This window comes from Camelus ferus, chromosome 16 (assembly GCF_009834535.1).
Source record: "Camelus ferus isolate YT-003-E chromosome 16, BCGSAC_Cfer_1.0, whole genome shotgun sequence".
In the NCBI taxonomy this organism is placed as follows: domain Eukaryota; kingdom Metazoa; phylum Chordata; class Mammalia; order Artiodactyla; family Camelidae; genus Camelus; species Camelus ferus.
This window is the reverse complement of record NC_045711.1, coordinates 42180302-42204086: the sequence shown is the minus strand read 5'-3', so window position 1 is coordinate 42204086 and position 23785 is coordinate 42180302. Positions and strand designations below refer to the sequence as shown.

General features: G+C 35.7%; 2 protein-coding genes across 8 annotated transcripts in view; one reads left to right on the top strand and one right to left on the bottom strand.

The window, feature by feature from the left end:
* NF1 (neurofibromin 1) overlaps positions 1-23785 on the bottom strand; it is a 225415-nt gene that overhangs the window by 23135 nt on the left and 178495 nt on the right. For all 7 annotated transcript variants that reach the window (XR_004311794.1, XM_032457663.1, XM_032457668.1 and 4 more), the window contains 14 exons: positions 16244-16676; positions 15312-15652; positions 12739-12941; positions 10926-11119; positions 9729-9869; positions 9286-9565; positions 8607-8821; positions 8308-8369; positions 8050-8164; positions 7398-7499; positions 5927-6067; positions 2868-2994; positions 1180-1311; positions 20-155 (listed from right to left, as the gene is read on the bottom strand). Coding sequence is in view for 6 of the 7 variants with exons in the window: in XM_032457663.1 (XP_032313554.1) it covers positions 20-155; positions 1180-1311; positions 2868-2994; positions 5927-6067; positions 7398-7499; positions 8050-8164; positions 8308-8369; positions 8607-8821; positions 9286-9565; positions 9729-9869; positions 10926-11119; positions 12739-12941; positions 15312-15652; positions 16244-16676 (2622 nt within the window). In the remaining variant the exon portion in view is untranslated. The remainder of the gene's footprint in view (positions 1-19; positions 156-1179; positions 1312-2867; positions 2995-5926; positions 6068-7397; positions 7500-8049; positions 8165-8307; positions 8370-8606; positions 8822-9285; positions 9566-9728; positions 9870-10925; positions 11120-12738; positions 12942-15311; positions 15653-16243; positions 16677-23785) is intronic.
* On the top strand, positions 19064-23250 carry EVI2A (ecotropic viral integration site 2A). The gene is made up of 2 exons (XM_006184904.3): positions 19064-19307; positions 21886-23250. Exon 2 carries the CDS (start codon positions 21907-21909, stop codon positions 22603-22605), a length of 699 nt encoding a protein of 232 aa, XP_006184966.2. The 5' UTR covers positions 19064-19307; positions 21886-21906; the 3' UTR covers positions 22606-23250.

Genomic DNA, 23785 nt, shown 5'->3' with positions numbered 1-23785 from the left:
GGGGGAGAAGCCCGCTCACCTATAGCTAGGGTCGCCATGGTGAATGGGATATGTATCCATAGGAACATTTTCCATTGAAATATCAGTAAGAAGAAGAGACTTTCTATGTTTTAGGCTACAGCGACTTCGAACCTCCTCAGACACTGTGAGTAAAGCTAAAAAAAGAAAAAGAAGGAAGATCAAAACATTTAATAAATCATAAGTGTGACTTAAAAGAGGATACACTTCTCACAAGCTCCTAAAGAGAATAACAGCTGTTAAACGTGCGTGTAAAGAGCCTCGGAAGAGAATGAAGTTTAAGGATATAAAACACTTAGGACAGACTTGTTTATCGTATTAGGCTCACAGTCTGTTTTGAAAGATTGTATGTAAACATGAAAGGTACAAAGAGATTTAAACAGTATGTTCTATTTGTCAAGTGCTTTAATGTACATTTGAACCCAACAAACACTAAAGGTAGGCAGAGCAGGACTATGAGGCCCATTTCTTGGATAAGGAAAAATACTCTGAAATATTAAATGACTTGCCCAAGGTTAAATGATTCAAACAAAAAAGTTGCCACAAACTAAAGTCTGCTAAACTGGGAGTCAGCACTTTCCATCAACGACTATGTTTACAAACTGTGTTATATGAGTAAGTGCTAAGTGTTGCTGAGTAGAGAAACACAGGTACCGGCAAAAACAAATAGAGACGGTATAATGGAATGATGGGGATAGGCAGACAGTCTAGGTAAAACAAATGACATCAAGAATGAATATTAAAGAGGCAGAAAGGCACTTCTAGGAGATGGCAAATGAATTAGCTTAAAATAGCCCATCCATTTGGAGAGCTAATAAAAAATGAGGCCTATGAAATTTAGAGAAAGAGGACAGAATCAGGAGGGCTGCTTAACAGCCCAGAGTGCTAGGCTGAGACGTTCAGATTTTGACAGACAGTAGGGAACTACATAGTGTCTTGAACCAAAGGTGACTAATATATTTCATATTTAAATGCAAATTCTTTTATAAGGAAAAATGTTTTGGCAGAACTTTCCAAATTTTAACTAATACCATAGGACTGGACTGTGAACTCTCTATCCTACCAAGCAGCCAGCTACAGGACCCAAAGGTGTTTGTACCTTTTTGGTGGTCTTTAGATATAGATGTGGTAAGATTAATTTTGTCTATTTTGTATTTTTACCTGCCAAGTAAGCCACGCTCTGTGTATTCACCTCAAATTTGTCACAATTTCTATGTTTATTAACCAGAGTTAGTAGTGTATGCAAAATTCTGACTGTTCTTGCAACAATGGCAGGTGAAGGATGCCTGTATCCTACAAAAGATGAAAACAAACAAGAAGTTAATTCATTCTTTCAGCAAGTATTTGCTGAATTCTTATTCTGTGACTAGCAACTCTAAGGAAATGAAGTACATAAGGAGTAACTCCTGCCTTCTAAGAATAGCCATTTTGGAAGGTAAAATATATACATGTGAATAGTTAATTAATTACATATGATTAAGCACCAAAAATGTGTAGAATAGAATAATGTTCCCTGTAACTCTAAGAGGGAAATTAGGAGAGATGATGGTGTTTCTGATCTTCTATTCCCTAAGCAGCACAGTGATTTTTTAAAAAGCCTATGTATTGTAGTTCACCTTAAGATATCCTTTGAAAATAGGGTTCTATCACCTAAATTTCTTTTAATTAAAAGAAAAAGCCTAATGATATGGGGAGTATATGCTCTCAGAGCGCAAAGAATCGAGTTGATTAGAGGGTAAGCTTGTTCTTTAGACAGCTTTTAATCACTTATGCTACTCCATTTAAAACAAGGGATTTATACACTGAAAATATCTGGTATTCTTTTAGAAATACAGAATAAGCAAGCACTTTATCAGCCCAGCTGCAATCCCTCCTCTTGGTATCCTGCAGTAAGTGCAGTATCTTTGAGCAATCCCTATTCACTATCGTGATTAAAACTGTCAATATTTTTTTGCAAAAATTTCATAAGGTGGTGAAATCAAATGTATATATTCACAGTAGTGGGCGTATATATACATATCAGGTAAAAACTGGGGGAACCTCCATGATCCCTCAAGCCTAACAATCATTTAAATTGATACAAAACTGTAGATTCAAGTTCTAGCTTGAGTCTCTGACTTTGACCAAATCCAGTGCTGCTTAAAACCACTGATTCATGCCCACTCCTTATCCCAGGCCTTAGTTTACACTGCTTTTGCTTCTGACTCACCCCTATATGCCGCTCCTGTTAAATGCAGTCTTGTGCCATGACTGCCCCATGTTAATAAACAAAAGCTTACACATAGTGAGGTCAGCAGTAGGGAGTAAAGTTGGTCAGAGTGAACAAGCTGGCTCTGAGCAATAGCTGGAGACGACTGCTCTAAGTAATATAGAAATGTGGATGGGGGAGGATGGGGTACCAGGAAGGGGGGGTCTATGGTATGTAATTAATATGACTGATCAACAATTAAATTAGTATACAAGTTAAGAAAATCTGTCACCAAATCTCTAATATAACATCTTCGACTTGAGTTACTCAAATAACATTTATTGACTTGTAGTATGTCTTATTTTGATAACTAAAAAGATACTTAAGTAGCATTAACTAATAAACCAGCTATTAGAAAGTTCAGTCCTTAAACATTTTTATAAGAATCAACAGCTCTTTTGCTCTTTAAAAGAAATCTGATATTTGATGTGGAAACTAGGCTCTATTAAAATACATACTGAATGAAACATAACTCAGTAAGAGATCAGTTTGCAATTAAAGTAAGATATATGAGCCAAATTATTTCAAGCAAGCAATTGTTTTAGTTACTTCTGGCTTCTTGATACCATTTCATAAAACTATTCTGACACAAGGCCTCTACCTTTTAAGAGGTGTCCAACCAGTGCGAAGTTAAAGTTAGAGTTGAAATTGAGTCCAACAAAATGATCCATTTGCTTGCAGTGCCATTCTAGAGGATTCCGGATTGCCATAAATACTTCCTCTGGACTCTATTAAAAATAATCATGAGATGGTTGACGGGGTTCACACAGGAACTTTCCTTAAAGGATCACTCGTTGGTTTTTGATTGTGTTCAACAGCTATGACAAGTTTAAGTAATCCTTTCAGGTTGAGAGAAATTATTTTCAGATGACTACAGAAAACCATAGAACATTTAAGGTACTACAAATAAACTAGTGCAAGACATTCAAGCATAAAATATGAAGATGATGGAAGATAAAACAGCTTAAATGTCAAATAATGCAAAATAAATGTCAATTGAAATCCCAGTGACTTTTTCAAAAATTACAACTATTCTTGTTTTAAACAAAACCATCCACTGAATTGTAGCTGGCACTTTATGTACTATGGTGACTACAAATTCAAGAGAATGAAGAGAATTCATACTTACCAAGTGCCTGCTATATACAACAACATTAGATGCGTTATTGTATTGAAATCTTAAAGCAATTCTATGCAGCAGGTGATAGCTCCATTCTACAGATTCATTCATTCACTTACTCATCCTTTTACTTTCCAAATACTTATAGTGTTTGATGTGTCAGGCGTGGTTCTAGGCTCTGAAAATATGTCAGTGAACTAAACAGACAAAAAGTACTTGCCCTGATGGATTTTAAATTATAGTGTGGGAAAACAAGGAAACTGAAACTCAAAAATGCTATGTTACTTGCCCACTAAATTAAGATTTTTAACAGTGTTCCCTCAAGTGTGGTTCCAGGAATATCTGCTTTAAAGTCACTGATGATGCTTGTTTAAAGTGGAAAGTACTAGGTTCCATCTCAGAATCATGGGAGGTGTGTAAGGCCCAGGAATTTGCATTTTTTGAAAAAAGAATCCCAGTGATTTCCTTATGAACAGAAAGTTTTTAAAGCAAAAGCTGAAGGTACTAGGGTCATGTTCAGGTCTGTCTAGATTTCTATCTCAAAGAAAGAAAAGCATGAGTATATAAAATAAATGGAGAGAGATGTTTAGATCAGCATTGTTTATAATAGGAAAGATGACAAACAAATCAAATGTTCATTAATGGGCAAATGGTTGAATAAATTGTGGTTCATACATACTTTAAAATACTCTGCAGCCATGAGAAAGAATTATACACACATATATTTATGTGGGTGTGTATGTATGTGTATATACATATATATACACACATACACACACACATACATATATATATGCTTAGAAAGATGTTCACTTTATATTAAATAAAACAAGTTGCTGCATATTATATAAATATTATATAAAATATTAACCTACTATATGTTTAATTTATATGTATTTTTCAGCATTACTGAAGTATAATTCACAAATAAAATCGTAAGATATTTAAAGCTTACAATGTGATGATTTGATACACATACACACTGTGAAAGGATTCCCCAATAAGTTAATAAACACATCCATCACCTCACATGTTTACACCCCCTTGCTCTTTCTTGGTGAGAACATTTAAGTTCTACTCTCAGCAAATTTCACTTATACACCACAGCATTATCAACTATAGTCATCAGATTATAACACAGATTCTCAGACCTTATTCATCTTTCATCCTGGTGACTTTTTAACAAGCTTTATTAGCTCTGATTCCTAGTATCCTGGGGCACTGGAGTCAACATTAGCTTCTGCTAATGGGCTACTCTGGCAATGAAAATGCCAAGGCAGATAGCCCTAGATAAACACTTCATTTACAAATATTCTTATAGTCATACAAATGGCCAAAGCCAGCTATCTGACCACCACTGCCCTAAGACAGCCTCAGAAAAGGGCAATGGGGATTAGGAAAGAGAAGGTCTAGTCCCAAACACGAACAAGTTACTTTATTTCTTTGTTCTTTCCTATCTTATAAAATGGAGGTCTGACTGATAAACTTCAAGGTAGCTTCTACCTCTAGAATTTTGTTTCCACAGTTCCCAGAGCCCCAGCTGTTCTGGGTATACGCTGTCTCTGGCAGACTGAACAAACAATGCTTAGACAGGTATCTTCACGCTCAAAACCACACTCTGGTTCTGTTTCTTTCTACCCATAAGCTGTTAATTTCACTTGAAATCTCTTGTTATACACACATGCCTATTTTAAAGTCCTCTCTTTTCTCCTAGACTCTTCCCATTTGTTTCTCCAAAGACAAAAGGAATACAATTTCTTACTGCTACATTCCCTCCACTATACTCTGTGAAACAAAATCCAACCTCAATCAAGGCTGAAAAGTGTTAAGAGGAGTGGTGATAGTATCTTTTAAAGTAGGATTAAGCTTGGGGCAGGGCATAGCTCAGTGATAGAGCACATCCTTAGAATGCACAAGGTCCTGGGTTCCATCCCCAGTACCTTCATTAAAAAATTTTTTTAAATAAATAAATAAACCTAACTACCCACCCAAAATAAAAATAAAAATAAAAATAAAGTGGGATTAAGCAAACAAAAAACTTGTATAATTAAGTATCCAGAAGTTTCCTTTAGACCCTCCAACCTCCTTATCAACTTCTAATTATACCTACTTTTCATTAAGTGCCAAAATCTAAAAATAAGCTGACTTTTATTGAATTATTTCTTCATATATGAAGTGAAATGGAGGGTGGAGAATGTTAACCTTTACCTTTGGGTTATGAATTTACAAATAACAAACATACAGTACATAGTACAGCACAGGGCCTCACATGATAGCTGTTACTACCACTCAGTATTTTTATCCTTATTCTGTTTACTAATACTGGGTAAATACTGTTTTATTGCTATTTTTTAATGGAAAATATGCCAAGTTTAAACAATTTTTATGAGCTGGTAAGGAACTATACTCACAATAAGTTGCATTACAGAAATTCATATTTAAGTTATGGACCTCTTCTGATTTTAAAGGACAACAACAATAAAAGAAGGAGGAGTTCAAATCTGTATAACTTTAGAAATACCAACTGAAAGCTTGTCTACCTTGTCATTGAATATCCGGAGACTGTCCAAGGTGTGCAGGTTTTGTTCCAGAAGTGCGGTGCCTGCTGAATACAAGTTGACCTCATCGAGCTGCAGCACGGCCACAGCTACCCAAAAGAGGGCTTTGTGCAGAGGGGAGTCCTGGCAAGGGAGACACACGCCAGGTTAGAATGATGAACCACAAACAGTCTTGTCAAAACACACTGCAGTATAAAACAAATCATGTTATCCCCCAAATTATGTGTGTTCTCTCTCTCGGAGAAGGTAAATACATAGGTAAGCTCTTCCTCTATTCCATATGTGTAACTAAAGACACTGTTAGCCAGGTTTAGAACCTTGTCATCTCCTTTGATTGCTCCCTATTTTTTGATTCTAAAATCTGGTCACTAAGTTTTATTGATTCTTCCAAAGTAGGTTCTTTTGCATCTGCTTATTGCTAATGACACTATGCTGTGCCAACCTTCTTTATTCTAAATGTGGACACTTCCTACCTCCAGTTTCTCTCTCCTCCAATCCTCCTGTGTACACCACCCCCACAATGATCCTTCTAAGTCCTACTTTTGCCAAGATTACTCATCTGCTTGAAAACATACAGGTACATTTCCAAACTCCCTTTGTGAAGAATGTTGGAATGTTAGATTAGTTCTATCCAGTCTTTACAATCTTCTGAAGAATGTTGAGTGTTAGATTAATTCTATCCAGTCTTTACAATCTTCCCTCTCACTATTCTGAAAAATTTCACTACCAGGAACATACAGGTACTTACTTCTCCATAATCTCTCTCAAGTCTGGCCTGTCTCTGTGCTCAGTTCACACAGTACAACCTTAGAGTAGAAGATAACAGTACACCACCACACAGTCTATTTTACTCCTTTTATCAACGTGATATCCAGGCATGTTAAATGACCTGCTTGAGGTCACAAAGCTGACATGAGCTCAGACCATCCTAAAACAGTGGCTGTATCATTGTATTCCTTTTAGTTTAGCACCCAAACTCTTTTGATTATCAGGGATACTTTACTCAGCTTTTCATTTCTCCACAGTAATAGTCACGAACTGACATACCATGAATTTTCCTCACTTCGTTTATTATCTAGCCACTCCCCAACTCCCACATTCACCCCAGAATGAAAGCTCCATGAGGGCAGTAATACATCTCTAGCACCTAGAACAGTATTTGGCACATAGCAGATACTCAATTAGTACTTACTGGATAAAAGAATTAGGAATATACACCTGTCTTTCCATTAGCACTGATGACAAAACACAAGCATTTGAGAATATACTCTCCATACCCAATCTTCCTCTAAAGTAAATACTTCAAACAACTAACTTTTAAAGCAAGAAGTTCTACTTTAGCTGTAGTTTTTTCTTTATAACTTCTCAATCCATCTTATTTTCTTACTATTTGAAAGAAAATAACATTTAACACTGATACCCAAAACAAATGCACTCATTTTCTAGTAATTACCTTATTAAGAAGTGGTTGTAATTTGGTTAGTGCTATTACTGTAGCTTCTATCAGAACTTGACTGTTGTAAGTATCAGGTCCTTTTAAGCAACTCTCAAGCGCCTTTTAGGGAAAGAGAATTCTTTATTTTACTTTCATTGAAATAAAACATTAACTCCTAAACTGAGTCTCAGAATTAGTCCAGGGACAATTCTGTATTTGATAAGTGTGAGGATTATTTCTAATGCTGTGGTGATTTTGGTAGTTAGCTCAATGCACATTTGGGTTCTTATTTTTAAATATTTCTATACTATATCCTAATATAGTATCAGGCATTATTATTATAGTAACTGCAAGTTATGTAATACTGTGTAAGGCTAGTCTTACCATCTAGTTTTATAATAAAATATTAAGAGTACCTTCTACCAAAAGAAATATTCATTTTCTTTTTAAGGTATCTTCTCTAGAGAGGTTTCCTCACTTCAAAGAATTATAATAAAGAAAACAAAACAAAAAAAGAACTCTAATAAAGAAAATAACCAAAACCTATTTTTTAAAGGTTCAATAAGCAACACACAAAACATTTTATTAAATTTAAATTTAAATGTCCCTTAGAAAATTCAAGATATGCTTTAGGGAACCACAAATATTTGGGAGGAGATGGGGGAGGTACCTTGCTAAGAATTCGGATAATCTGCTTTATCTGCCCATGAGACACTCGTTTGCTAATACAGCCAAAGACAACTAGAGCTCTTGGTTGCAGGGATGGATTATACTGGAATGCAAATCTGCGATTAAAAGATCCAAAGTGCTTATGAAAATCTTTGTTTATATATATGTAGATTAAAAAAATTAAAATATTGATTATGCAGTAATAGCTACCTTTTCAACAATACCATACTTTTACAACTTGATTTTATTTGGGACATACCTTTGAGCTAGTTCTGTCCACTGGTCCAGCCACTTGCATGTTGGAATATCTCTCATACATGCCTAAAAAAAGGATACTCCGAATATATTTATGTATATAAGTGTTTACAGAAACATTTTAAAATGTTTATTACAATGGCATTAAATACATGACATATATAGTACCAATAAACACATTCCATGGGAGTGTCTTTATTTAAGCATTAAATGCAAAACAGCTGAAAAATCAGTATTTCTTCTATACAGTTCCAGGAGATTTTTAAAAATGACCTTAGTGTCTTATCATTTTCCCGTCTGTACCTCCATGATCTCCAGCAAAGCTTCAGTGACTGTTTCCAAGGATGTCAAAGCAAAAGTCTCCCTCTCATAGGAGCCAGGAGAGAATGACCTGTCCCGGTAACTGGAGCGAAAGGCAATGACAGCAGCTGACTTGACTTTGCTAATGCCAAACAGCAGGTAAAATTTGGGTAATGAGAACTCTGTCAGACTGAGTCTCAAAACTTGCTTGGTTTCTTCTGTAACAGAAAAAAGGAACAGGGAAAGACTTTAACGATACTAATTTTAAAATTCCAAAGTGCCATATTTCACTTCGAATTTAGAAAATTTGAATATCATACCAAAATTACATAACAATGCTCCCTAAATCAACCCTCTGGATACATTAGCTTAATGCTCACTGCTTTCGCTCCTTTTATCTACAAATCTGTGCTAGAACGCAACACTGTCAACTGGTGCTGCGTCTTTAGCTTGCGTGGTAGCTACTAGAGTCTACGTGACAAACATGCACGGAACATCTTTTGCTATGGCTCGAGACAGAATGGAAGTAACTCATTCTTTTTCTTTTTGATAATAGTTCATGTCACTACCATAGGCTTGGTGTTATGGCACCATAATAAATAATACGGTAATCTATGTCAATCAGGTGGTGTAAAACGGAGAAAGGAGCTGGTGAACCACAAACTGCTTTCCTGGAACTTACCACTAAAATGAAGCTGTGAACAAGTACACAGAGAGTGAATGATATTAATGACCAATCCATGCGTGGAAGCTCTAAGGGAGAGTGGCCCTGTGGCTACTAAGAAAGTAACAACGTGGAAGAGGTAGGGGAGGTGAGCTGCTACATCGAGGGAGTTGTTGAAGGACAGCATCAGCATGTAGCGTGCTAGAATGGCGATATCGTCCCACATGAGATGCTGTTCTAAAGTTGGCGTTGGAGATAAGCACGTCTTGTCAATTATTTTGCACATCCTTCCAATAACCTGTAAAGAAGCAGAATTTTTTAAAATGTGGGAGCTAAAAAAGAGTTTTACCACACAAAAAAATTCAGTTTAACTTTAAAATGACTTGTTACAAAACTAAAAACCCCGGATAATAAAAACAGATACCTCAAGCCAGTCCAGAAGGCAAAAGAAAAGTGATTACCTTGCTTGAAACCAGTTTCACATTTCCAGAAGCCAAAGCTACAGCAGTATCTGCCATCACCTCAGCTTTTATGGATCCCAAGCCACCTGTTGCACTGGTTTTGATGAAACTGTCCAGTACAACATCAAGGAGGTCCGTAATCTAGTAGAAGAGGGAAAAATAACTTACGTTTTAGCCATTCTACCAACTTAATTTTTAACTTCAAGGAGCAGCCCAATCAACACGAAAATTCTATTTTACCTGCGGCCTCCATAATACTAGGCTTTGTTTAGAGATTTGTCAGTAGATACAATTTATCATAAAACATCCAGAAAAGGGTGAAAATAGTCACTGAATTCCTTCAGAGATTAAGAGACTGGAATTCAAAAATTTTAAATCTCTACATACATTATTTTCACTCACTTTTAAAGCACCCCTGTTCTCTTCTTAGACGGTAATGTATGAGCAATATAAAGCACAATTATTTTAAATTATAGGAAGTGACATCAAGTACTGAGATGTTTTGTAGAGCTATAGAACTGGCTCCAAGGTCATTTAAAATTATTTGGAGGATTTGCAGCACTGTTTGAATAAGGATATTGCTTCCTTAAGTGATTACCTTGAAAAAATGATTCTTGTCAGATAAAAAATAAATTGCTACATTAACTATTTTAATATTGGCGTTCTTGTGCTAGAACAGGTGTCCCAAATAACATCATTAACATTTACTGACACCTATGGTATATAAAGTACTAGAATATACCAACCATAACACACTATTTACTAGAAAAAAAAATCAGATTCTTACAGTTAAATTCTACATGCAGCTGCCCCTTGGTATCCTTGCAGGTTAGTTCCAGGATCCCCATGGATACTAAATTCTGCAGATACTCAAGTCCCTTACATAAAAAATGGCCTAGTACAGTTGGCCGACAGCACCTGTGGGTCTGCACATAAAGAAGTCTGGGACAACCATAATTATGCATGCCATAGAGAAGAGTGATAAAATAATTAGTTTTCCTCTGGTTCTGAGACATGCATCACACATCTACAATTTTGAACCAGATCAAGAATTCGGTGGGTGACTGCATGCTTTCAGAAAGAGGGGACTGTCTTTTCTATAGCTATATCCCTAGCACAGTGCTTTGCACAAACTGGGCATCAGATAAATACCTGCACCAAGGCTGTACTAGATAAAGATCTGAGCAAACTCAATACCTGCCCAAGGCTCCCCCATATTTTTGCTTGAATAGATGGATACATCTGTTTCTCGTTTATGGTCATTGTTATCAGTTTATCAAGAATCGCAGTAACCCTCTGTCGTTTGGCATCATCATTGTGCTTACAAAAGCGTACTAGATTGGACAGCCATGGAGTCATGTATTCCAAACAAAGATGTTTCAATTCAATACCTGAGGGGGGAAATACACTATTAGCATAGATGGTAACAATAATTTCTCTCCTAGTTAAAATTTTTCTTGTTTTATTCTTATTGTAAAAGGAGTATGTAAAATATATATATATATATTTTAGCATGACCCGCATGTTACTGTTGATCCATTTTTCTTACTAATCTGTTAAGAACTCTTCATGATTAAAGATATCATTCTTTTTGCAAGCATATTTCTTAGGTTTTTATTTATCTTTTAGTTTTTTTTTTTTTAAAGTAGAGATGTTTGAAGTTTTATGTGGTCAAATCTGTTTACCATTTCCTCTGTTTGTATCACTTTTCTGCTTCAAAAGCCCTTAGTAACCAAAAAAGCAATTAGGTATTAGTCTTCTTCTTCCTCTTTTTTTTTAAAAATGGTTCCAGTTTTTATATTCAATTCTTAAATACAGTGAGGACTTATTTTGGCATCTCGTGGTTAACAACTTAATTCATTTCCCAGCCTCATTTCTTAAATGATTTAATTTTCCCCCCATTAGTTTGTGATACTTCTTTATCAATCTATTTTTCTTAAAGAGATCTGATTGCTGACTTTTGAACACCTGTTTTAATCATTGTACTGTTGTGTGTTCAGATGTCTGATAAATCTAGTCCCTTAGTTTTTTTTTTCTTTCAATATTTTCTTAGCTATTGTATTTTCAAGTGAAATGGATAATCATTTAAAGTTTTACTTCACTCTTAATCCTCAAATCTCACAGCTTTTTTGAAGGGACTGCATTGAATTTATAATAATCTGAGAAGAACTGCTCATCCAGGGACACGATATGCTTGTTCATTCACTCGAATCTTTTTTTATTAATATTTCTCAATACAACTATACTTTTCTTATTTTGTCAGTCTTACATATTTTCTTTTTAGGGTTTTATTCCTACATTTCTTACTGTGAAAATATACAGTAATCTAATCTCAATAAATTGTCAAAGCTTTCAATTACTTAATACAGAAAAATCAAGAAATGTGTTTGCAGAAAAAGGAAGTCTAATGTATTATGGAAAGAGAGGGAAAGGAAGAAAACGTCAGGAAATAAGTTGGAAGAAGAGCAACTTTATACTATTATAGGGTCTGACTGATGGTGGACAGATGTAAAGAGTGGATATTAAATTTATGAGACTTACTAAAGCCAAGTCAGGAGTTGACTCTGGACCCTGTATCATGTACCACTCATTATCCATGAACTGTACATGAACAATAAAATCACAGTTCAAAGTTAACCTGAGGAAGAGAAAATGACGATTTCCCTAAAATTGAGGAGACAACGTGGATACTTTACTCATTTGGAATAACCTGCTAAGAAGAGATATGTTGAAACTAATTAATATGAAACATAGTATAAAAAAATGCTTTGTAAGTGGTCCACAGACATGGAAGGTATCAAAACCTTGCCACCTTGCTTTTATTGCTAGAATTTTGGTGGATTTCTCAATGTGGTCTACCAGGAAGTTTCTTCAGACAGATGAAAAAAGAAAAGAGGTTAAAAAGTAGAACTATATTAAAAATTTCACTGGCAAATTCTGAAATGAAAGGGTCATCTTTGAATCTTCTTAGCATCATTGTTAGTAAATAAAGAAAATTGCCATTACTTACTGGATTTGCTAAACCCAGAAATACACTCTTCCAAAAATTCTAAGGTGAGGTGTGGCTCATTGGCTGCCAGCGTCTTACTAATAGAGACAATAAAGAGGGTGTTGTTGGCAGGGATACATAAACCTGATGTCTCTAGTAACTGGCCCTCGATTTTTAAATTAAAGGTACAAGTTAAGGCACACAGAAGATTATAGGCAGCTGACCTAGGAGAAAACACAAATAAAGTTGTCTTAAAACATTTTTCTTAAAATTCCAAAACTTCTTCATAACATATAACTTATGATTCTATCACCAAGCATAATCAACTATTTTTAAATTTTATGATCAATTAGAGATAAGATGTTGTGGTTCTATGGTAAGCCCAAAATACCCCTTGATCATTTAGGATTTTTTTTTTTAAAGGAAATTCCTGACACAACCAGAAGAGAACTGAGAGGCTCCTAAGACAGGTGAATATAAGGCCTTTCTAAAGACATTTCACTGGGATATAAAATATGAGAAGTTTATGGTCCTAAGATGAATCAATATAAAGGAAGTCAGAATAAGGCATATCATATTTTCAGTGAAGCCACAACTTAAATTGTGGCTCCCCCACCACCACTAGATGCAGTTATAACAGGGGTCACAAGAAATGAGACAGCCCTCATCGAATCAGAATGTTAAAGTCTTTCATCAACATTTAATGAATTTCTTTTTCAGTGTCCTACAAGTTATACTACAAACTAGAGGTCAAACAATTTTTTAAATGTAATTAAGTGCCCCCTCCACCACGTTTTTCCTTCTATGACCTTCTATTGTACATAAGCATTGAGTTAAAAAAAAATCCATAATATATCTAGGTTCCATTAGAACTCCAAACTCCCTTATAAATGTCTAAAAAATATGCTTAACAATTTAGGAGACAGTTAAAAAAACTCAGACTTTAGATTTTGATTTTTTTTTCCTATCCAGCAAAAGAAATGGTTTGCAGTAAATTTCAGGTTTTCAGTACCTCTGAGTTTTCATCATGCTAATGTTTTTATGCAACAATACAAGAGGGAAAAGCTACTGAAATATAAGTCTGCCTCAAGGTTTTTTCTTTGGGATGACATGCTTCAGCAAAAAAGCGGAAGCTATTAGCTGGCTTTATTTCGTAAGAGAAGAATATAGGTTCATTCAAGTTAATAATTACTAGAAGATTGCTAGCATTCTTCTATGAGGAATTTTGCATTAGAAATTAAAGGCAGACGTATAGATCCATTTTCCTAAAATGAAAATGTTAATATTACTGTTTCTAAATTTATATATCTCTCACTAACTCTTAGGAATTCTGAGTGATACTATTTTGACACTGACTTTCACTCTGTATAGTTCAACAGCTATAAAGAACTGGGATCCCACAAACTGGGAGTAGGTATCACAGACTCCTCTGAGATAATGAAAGCTAAGCATACACAAAATTTTGCATATAGTTTCTGGGAGTTCATGGACCCCATGAGGCCAATTCAGGTAAAAAATCTTGTTTTTCCCCCCTTTTAAATAAGTAAGAATTTGGAATCCTAAAAAGCCCACTTATAAAACCTGGGCTATAACTTTACCCTGGGGAAGATTTTCTGAAGCCAAAAATTTGTTATCTGTAAAAATCTTGACAGTCCTAAGGTACCTGGGACAAGAAAATTATCTTAACATGAAAAAGAGAGCTGGGGGAAGAGGGAAGTGGTGCAAAGAGACGCTGGCAGAGAGAGGAAACGGTGGGGGGAGCTGGGAGGAAGTAGTATTTGCTAAGCAGAAGCTACCTGCTGGGTGCTATGCTACACTACCACACATATTACTTATTCAACCTCTGTAGGTGTATAAGGAAAGCACTGTTACCTTTATTTTAAAAATGAGGAAACTGGAGCTCAAAGAACTTCAGTACCTTGCCCAAAGTCATACAGAGCAGAGGATCTAGATTTAACCCAAATCTACTGACTTCATAGGTCCTGCTCTTTCCTCATTTATGTTCAGATAAATAAGTCAATTATACTCTGTTCAAATGATATCTATATTTGTCTTAAGAATTCTTTCAGTTACACAGGTGGAAACTATGCAACGTTATTGAGTTACTGAACATTAAGCCCTCCTTTTCAATGATAACCTGATTTGACTATGAGGAAACTTAATAGTGATGTAATTTTGAACATGGGAAAAATTATTTAGAGAACTCAGAGGAAGAGAAACTTAATTTAGAAGTAGAGTTTTTTAAAGAAGACTTTCTGGGAAAAATACCAAAAAAACAAAACAAAACAAAACAAAACCCAAAACAAAAACAAAAATCATCCTGAAAAAACAAAAAAACTCCACCAAAACTGCTGTGTTGTATGCTTCAGATGCAAGTTTCCTGGAGAAAGAACATGTATTGGTTTAGTGTGAATCACCATATTCAGAATTCCACAGTTCATGTGAACCTGATGAGGTCATGCTGGTTAACTAACATAGAATACCTTCTAATTTACAGCATTAAGGGAGAGGCTGCTTTAAAAGCTTATTAAGTGGTTTCATGGTAAAACCAACAAATACTGAACAAAATTGAAACAAGTTTTTTAAAAACCTACCGCAAACTAGGGTCTGAACTGCCTAAATTAAGTAATGCAATATTGAGTAGGGTCCCAGGGACATCTTTTGGCCGAATCTTGGTATGCTGGGGGATGGAGTCAGGTTGTGACAGCTCCCAGCGTGTCCGGATGTGAATGATAGACTGAACAATGGCTTCGCACTCCTGGTGCATGAAGGTGAGTGGTGTGCCCTGGTTTGCAATAGTTAAGGTGAACTGGTTCTCATCCACTAGGCAGATCTCTTCAATTTCTGAAGCATAATAGATATCATTTAGAAAGACTGATTGCCCCAGGACTTTTGTTCGCTCAGCTGAGGTTACTTGAACAGCGGTAGAACCAACCTGGAAAATGGTGGTGAGATGAAGAGTGAAGAAGAATTAAATTTCATTATGCAGAATTCTAAGAGACTTCAAAAACTAACCAACCAACCAAACAAAATACTATGTTTGACATTTAAAGAAGAGTTACCACCATTATATATTCAAATGGGTTCAATAATTATTTAGATAAATACTCTCAAAGAGACTGAAAACATCAGAAAAAATTTTTATTTTTTAAAAGGTTGAGAGTCCTATGGAGAATTACTGATTTTATCCTGAAGCTTCACGTTCCCCACTCTGCAAAAAGCATGTAATAATCAGAAGAACTCTCAATAGGTAATTTCCACTCCCCACATATTCCTGCCATTTGACTGGTACATAGTAAATGCCCATTCTACAACACTCTCTTGCCTCCAATCCAACCAGGAATATCATTAAGTGTACACCTCTCCAATCTTCTGCAGGACCTCCATGAAGATAGAAAGCTTGGTTTTCCTCCATCTGAACTTTACATTTGATATACTACTACAGGGACACCTAGGGAGTCTGGTACATAGTCTAGTTAGTCAAGAAAGGCAATAAATCACTTACCAAACAGGGAGTGAAACTTACTTTAATAGAAACTTTGGTGTCTTTGTGAGCTAGCTTGAGAGCATTGTGGAATACCTTCAGATCCTCTTCTAAAGCCAACGTGGCAGCAGGTAGTTTCTGTTGTTCATGCTCAATGTGCTCAGCCAGTTTCCCAGGACAGTCTATGAAAATGAGCCTTTTGCTGCCTTTGAGGCCAGTCAGCAGCCGCTCATGGTACTTGGTATACTCCCTGACCCAGGAGTTACAGTTATAGATGTAAACTGCACAGACATTGTCATAAGCAAAGCCAGGAAAAACAACAAACCACTTGGAGAGAAAGTCTGTTTTAAAGCGATTGCTAGGCCCAGTATGGGTAAGGTCCACTACAATTTCATATGGCTTTGCATAATATGGCTTTAAAGTCAGCAAGACATGGTATATCAGCAAATCGCCATTGATTTGACCAGTTTTGAACCTAAGAAAGACGACAAAAAAGGACATTGTTAACAGAGTTCTGAATGAATTACAGACGCTGCTAATCTATTTTATTCTTCTATTTTCTGGTTAGTTTTCTAGAGAAAGCCAACTACAATATAAAACAATTATACAAAGTCTGCAGCCATTTTTTAAATCACTTGTTCTTAAGACATTGAGAAGTAAGGCTGAAGTAAAGCGGAAGAGACAAATCTCCAGTTCAAAAACTTCTGAGCAACCACAATAAACTTGCCCGCCATAGAGAAGCAAAGAGGAAGGAAATGGACATTGGTTGGTTGCCTCCAGGCCCACCAAAGTTCCCGTGTGAACAGAATGGATGGGAATGACCTACCTGGAGCCCTGGAATAAACTGAATGAACGGCTTTAGTTCATTCATTTAGCCCACCTTGACCAGAGAATGGTTTAGCCATGATCACATGACTCAGATCAGGACAACCAAGGCCAAAGAGGTCAAATGCAGAGACTTCAGCTTAAACTGTTGGGAATTGAGAACTTTTCTTTCCTCATGTTTATAAACATAGGAACACATACCCCTGAGAGTTGTTAACTTGGGTCTTGAGATATGAAGGAAGACCCTCCCTAAAAATTGAAGAAATGAAGCGGAGAAATGATGAGAGAAACAGGGCCCTGACCATTTCATTTGAGTTCTAGATAAAGACTCCCGAGATCAAATTAATTCAGTTGTGTGAGCCAATAAATTCCATTTTTTGATTAAGCTATATTAGGTCATATGTTGCTTACACTCAAAAGAATGCTAACCAATCTGAGTAGTCAAGATAAGGACCATCAGAAAGCCCTGAAGAACACAGTATCAGAATTAAAAATCAAAACAACCTGTATTAACTTTGGCCCAGTGTTCTATACTTGATGACTCCGGTGTACTACATATTAAGCTAAGATAAATATCCTTACCTCAGAGTTTTTAATCTTACTGGGAGAAAATAAGATAAAAATATGACAAGTTAAATGATTTTAAAATAAAAGAAAAACATTTCAAGACCAAAGAAAAGATATGAAGTAGTATGTAATCACCTGTCAAAGAAACCGTAGCAAAAAATACTTTTGTTAAGCTCAGATGAGGGAGAAATCAACAGAAACTGGAAAATCAGTGAAAACTACTGGCTGAAGTGGGCAGGAGGAATTTCAAACTCAACAAGAGGATGGAAAGAGGGCAAGAGGGAAAGAAATAGGTAACTAGAAGTGTTGAGGTGAGAGTCAGCTAGTTTAGCCGGAATGGAGGATTCATGGAGAGAAGCTTTAAGAGCTAAAGCTAGAAAAATAGAGAATAGCTAACTTGTGAAGGGACCAAAATTGTTCAACCAAGGGGCTCAGGCTTTCTCCAAGGAGCTTGGTACTTCTCAGAGTGTGCTCTGTAGAGCACCAGCATCAGAATCAACTGTGGACCTCAATAAAAATGCAGTTTCCCAGTCCTGGTCTCAGCCCAGACCTACTACATATGAATCTGTGTGATGGGGCCTGGAAATTTTCATTGTTTTAAACAACCTTATCATCTGATATTTATGTGCACTAACATTTCTGAATCACTGCTGTAGGTGTTATGGAGTTATTCAATCTTTTTTTTTTTTAAAGAAAGGGGTGATATGATCACAAAAAGTGATGTATACAAGGTATGTGAAAGAGTTGGGGCTAGTGAAAAAGGTATTATGGTAGTCTAGGTATGGTCTAACAAGGATCTAAAATACTAGGGTAACAGTGAAAGTAAGTGACAGTGAAAGAAGAAACTAATTCAAGAATATGAAGAAAGGACCAACATGACCAAGGTCTGAAAGGACAGACTCTAATTAAAAGGACTTGCCGTATGCCAAGGCTCTCTGAGACTACAAAGAATGTTGCTGTCATGAACGAAAACAGAGAGATCATGAGAGGCAGCCAATTTGGGGGAGAAATGAACTCCATTTTAGACAGACTGAATATGAGGTGATGACAGGACATTTGAAGGGAGAGTGTGTGGGTATACACATGAAACCACACGAAAGTATTTTCTGTCCCATAATGTTTACTAGATATTTTCTCAAGCCACTGTTGCAATTCTGCACTTTGAGATGTTGGTTATATACAACCCTGTTACTACTATCTGATCAATACCCCAGATCTCCAAACTCATGTTGTCAAGTCAGTCTGCAGTACACATATAAAATTTTTAGAGAAGATTTTAATGTTCAATCTCAGGGAAAATGTCATTTTATCTTCTTTTGAATGATGCTAATATATCATTCAAAAGTACAGCAGGCATACAGAACAGACATAAGGTCAAAAGGCATTAAGCAGAAAACCCTCCCTGCCCTGGAGGCGGGGATTTGTTCTACAAAGCCTCCTGTTATGCCAGTGGCCAACTAGACAAGTTGGAGTTTTTGTTTTTTTTTCCCCTGTGACATGTGCTTTAGTTGCAGTGGAAAGGAAATGTGTCATCTGTGGTTAGTGGAAAGCTAGCTGTACATATCCTTTTTTTTTTACTGCAGATTTACTTTTAAGTTCATACTCTCCAAGTCTATCCTGCTTTAAATTACTTGGAAGCTGTGCTTCAAGACAAGAAAAGAAGTGGCTTATTAAAATCAGGTTATAATAAGATTTTGAACAACCATTTTGTAAGGTAGGTCACATATATGTATGGCTTTTCTTCTGCTTTTTCACTTAACTTTGTACAGATTAGTGTTTGAGGAAGTGCTTTCAAACAGTACTTAAGAATCTTACTAACAAAGTAGCACTAGTAATTGAAATTGTATGCTGTTTTTTTCCATCTTAGTAAGTAAAACTCAGGAAGGAAACGGAAAGATTTTAACACTGTTTTAAATTAGGATTAAGAACGATTTGAGTTTAGATTGTACAGTGAATTGTAAAGTTTCATTTGTTATTTTAAAAAGTTTAAAAAATAAATTTCTCATTACCAATGCTTAAGCATTACAATTTTATTGAAAATGACCAGAGATAAAGAAAACTTTTGATAACATAACCTGGCCTCCATGGCATAAATTAGGGATGTAGAGACAGCTCTCTATTTTTAGGCATTTGTAAGGGTAAGAGAAAGTCTCATTTTGTTAACAGTTTGTTTATTTGGGGATGACAGTACATCTGGCTGAAGACAATCAACAGCGGGCCTATTATCTATCCCGTGGTAAGCACTGTTAAAATGTGTACAAACACTGTGATGCGTACCACATTGTTAATGAACTAATGTGACAAGAATAACCCGCTTTAAATTGTTTTAGCATCTAATGCAGAAGTCCAGTCTAGTATAAAAGGATCGAAATTACTTGCTAACCCAATTTAAAGTATTTCTCTTTGTGAAAGAATCATAAAGTATCCAAAGGTTTATGTCATTCAACTTAAAAATTGAAGCTAGACACTATTACGTAGACGTCAGTGTACAGTCTTTTTAACTATCATTAAAGGTCATAATCTAAAAAATAATCTTTAAAAAAGTAATCCTATTTCTCAAACACAAAATAAAGGTCTTTTTCCTCCCTGTTATCAATATGAAATATTACTTCACAGGTTTGTTTCCAGTTAGCATTGTTTATTATATGCTACTTTTATTTGTATAACAACATACCACATTTGTTATTCTCAATTTCAGTATACCAATAGTATACAAATATTATCCAATGACAATATAACAACTATTTCTTAAAAAAAACCTTGAAACTCAAAGAAACATGACTAGCAGTAGCATCTGTGTCACCTGGGAGTGGGTTAGAAATGCAGAATCTCAAATCCCTCCTAGACCTACAGAATCAAACTCTGCATTAAAAAAAAAAAGGCCCCACATTCAACTCTGAGAAGAACTTTCTGTGACATAAATAAAGTTCTTAAATAGGCAGTTTTATTCAGAAACTCTCAGGAGAATAATCTAGCTTCTGTTTCTACTTCCTTATTCAAATAAATGCTAACAATAAAATACTCTTACAAAAGTAGCACAAACTGGAATATTACAAGAGAGAATCCTGTAACGGTGATAAAACTTTCTTGCTGGTCTACCAGTACCTGGAACAGATATACCCATTGTATTTAAACTAAATCTTCAATCATACGGTGGGTAATGAAAATCAGGAACAGGCTTGTTTCCTTTGTGGACTGGCTTCTAGGGACCTCAGAGCCAACACTGAAATTCAATTCCTTCATTTATATACTGAGACTTGAGATCTGCTTTGAAGTCCCATTTTAGCCTAAATCCCCATGATCCTGATGCTGTTTTTCTTTCTATCTGATTGCATAATTTATTTTTAAAAATTATGTCAAAATATTCATAGAAAATAATGATGAAAAAAGTCAATCATTCTTTTTGTTTGGTTCTTTTGGGGGGGGGGTGTTATTTATTTATTTATTTGATAGATACCACTGAGCCATACCTTCCCCTCGAAAAGTAAATCACTTTTGTTGGACTTTTGAGGTTATTCAAAAGAAATCTGCCTCTTTTTCCTTGTCATGACAGACATTTAGGTTGAGAAAAGTGGCATGCTTTTGCTTGCAGAAAACCACAGTAAGTCAGGGAATAGAGAGGTGAAAAGAGAGACCCACAACCATAAAACAGCTTTCACAATATTGAGAATATATTTCTAAGTACCAGCTTTATTCTAAGCTTCAAGATAAACACCAAAGAAGAAAAAAGAACACCTTGAATTCCTATCTGAAGTCTGTTTTCTTTTGGTGCTACCATACTTCCCCTTTCCTGACTATCCCTCCAAAAATTTTTTTTTTGCATTTTCTTTTCATACATGAAGCAAAATGTCACATTTCTTCGTTACTATAACGATTGGTGACACATTTGTTAGAGGGTGGGGAGTTTCTGCAAAGAGTTTCCTTAAATGGTCAGGAACTAAAAAAGGAGGAATCAAAGTAAAAGCAGAAGCATCTGACTCAAAACTAAAGTCCAGAACGCTCAAGGGGAAGAAAACCATAAAGCCATGGTATTCAGTTTACAATGATTAGTAGTTATTTGTAATGCTATCTTTTAGCATTTAAAAGAATAATATAAGTTAAATTGTTTCTTTATAATGTAGCTTAATAGAAAAAAAAATCGGTTCAGAAGGAACTCAAGCAGGATAGCAAATGTCAGGCATGAGTTTGTAGCTTATTTGTAACATATCAGCTGTCTATCTTTTACTACAATTACCCAAACTAGGAACCATTGTTCTCTCACAAGTTAACAAATTATATTGCTATCCCAACAGATTACCAGTACACTCAAGGACATGGAACACACAGGAAATTACCTGCACCTTGCCTTTCTGATGACAACAGTTTTTTCTTTGTCTCCCGGAACAAAAGCAAACTACACACATCTGTGGACTAATAATACTGTTGTCTGGGATCCAGATATTCAAAATAAGACAGGCAGAAGCCAAAATGAAAACATTAACACAAACCCTACAACTTCTGAAGTAGATAAAAAAGGTAATTCTACAAACATGCCTGAAATAGCAACATCATCTCACATGATGTCTTTAACTCCTAAAACTGAACTGGAGCTTTATATATCTTCTGTTGTCAGGAAGAGTTCTCCAACAGCCCAGAGCATTGAAAACACAAGCAAAAATCACAGTAAAATTTTCAAAAAAGATGCTTGTGAGGAAAACAACAACAAAATGGCCATGCTAGTTTGCTTAATTATAATCGCAGTGCTTTTTCTTATCTGTACCATTTTATTTTTATCAACTGTGGTTCTGGCAAACAAAGTCTCATCTCTCCGACGTTCAAAACAAGTAGGCAAGCGTCAGCCTAGAAGCAATGGCGATTTCCTGGCAAGCAGCGGTCTATGGTCTGCTGAATCAGACACTTGGAAAAGAGCAAAACAGCTCACAGGGCCCAACCTAATGATGCAATCTACTGGCGTGCTCACAGCTACAAGGGCAAGAAAAGATGGAGAAGGAACTGAACAACTCACCAACTAACGGATGCTTTAATGAAGAAAAATGCAAAGTGGCAATGAGAAAGTTTCGGGAGTCAAAATGAAGTCAGTTTGATACTTAAAGCCAGTGTGTTGCTCTGATGGTCTAAAACTTGACATGGCAGGCCTTGCAATTTAGAATCAAGCAGGTGAGAAGGGGAGAAGTATGCCTGATTACTCAGTTACTTAAACTGCACTTTTGTTCTGACACTGACTATTTTAAAAAGCTAAAAAATAAAACAAGCATTTGAGGAAAGTTTTAAAGATGAGGTGAAGGAATTAATAGAGGTAGAAAGGAACAATTAAATAAAGATTTCCTGTCCAGCAACAGTAGTTAGATGATCTTTGTCTAAATGTAATTAAATTTTGAAGAGTTTCAGTGTGCCATGAGAGGCAAATATATGCTTTAACATCTAATAGAAGTCACCTTCCTAATGCGTAGAGTTGAACTGTATAGTTAAATGGTACTTTCTTTGCTGAATGTGACAGAATCCATGCCAGCTCATATATCAGCACAGCTAATTGTTATGCTAGATGTTTTCATCTTTACATACGGTACACATAAGAAAGTGTTGTTCTACTATAAATATTTAATTACAACCTTTGATTTTGTATAATAAATTAAGACTCATTAGAATAAAAATTACTACGTATATTTGCATTCACTTTATTACCTTAGGGCTCACACTACAAAGATCAGAAAGAAATACAGCACAACTGAAACGGATGAGATTTACAGTCACAAGAGAAGGCCAGTGTAAATGTAAAGCATATCTAAGTGTAACATCACTCTGTAAGTATTGCTTATTGGATTATTTATCGCAAATATCCAAAGGTTGATCAACTTCTCGACTTCAAGAATGCCAAGTGGCCTAATAAATGACCAGTTTTATTTTTTTACTATCAATATGACATAAGCAAAGATGTGTGTGTGTTTGTTCTAATTTCAGGTTAATTGTTTAACCCTTAAAGAAACTGGGTTCAAGAAAAACAATGACTTACATTTAAGTCCAGACTTAAATCTTCAATATATTACAAAAATTGGTTTGAGAGACTTTCCAACTGTCCACTGAAACTGACACAGGGCACACTTAAAGATCAGGCCACATTAAACAAAACAAAACAAAACTCATCCCTTATTGGGGCATTTATTTGGGGCAAAATGCTAGCCATTTAAGAAAAGA

Bases quoted from the DNA above. Each gene is read 5' to 3' on its own strand.
- EVI2A (XM_006184904.3), top strand. From the start codon at position 21,907: ATGGAACACACAGGAAATTACCTGCACCTTGCCTTTCTGATGACAACA.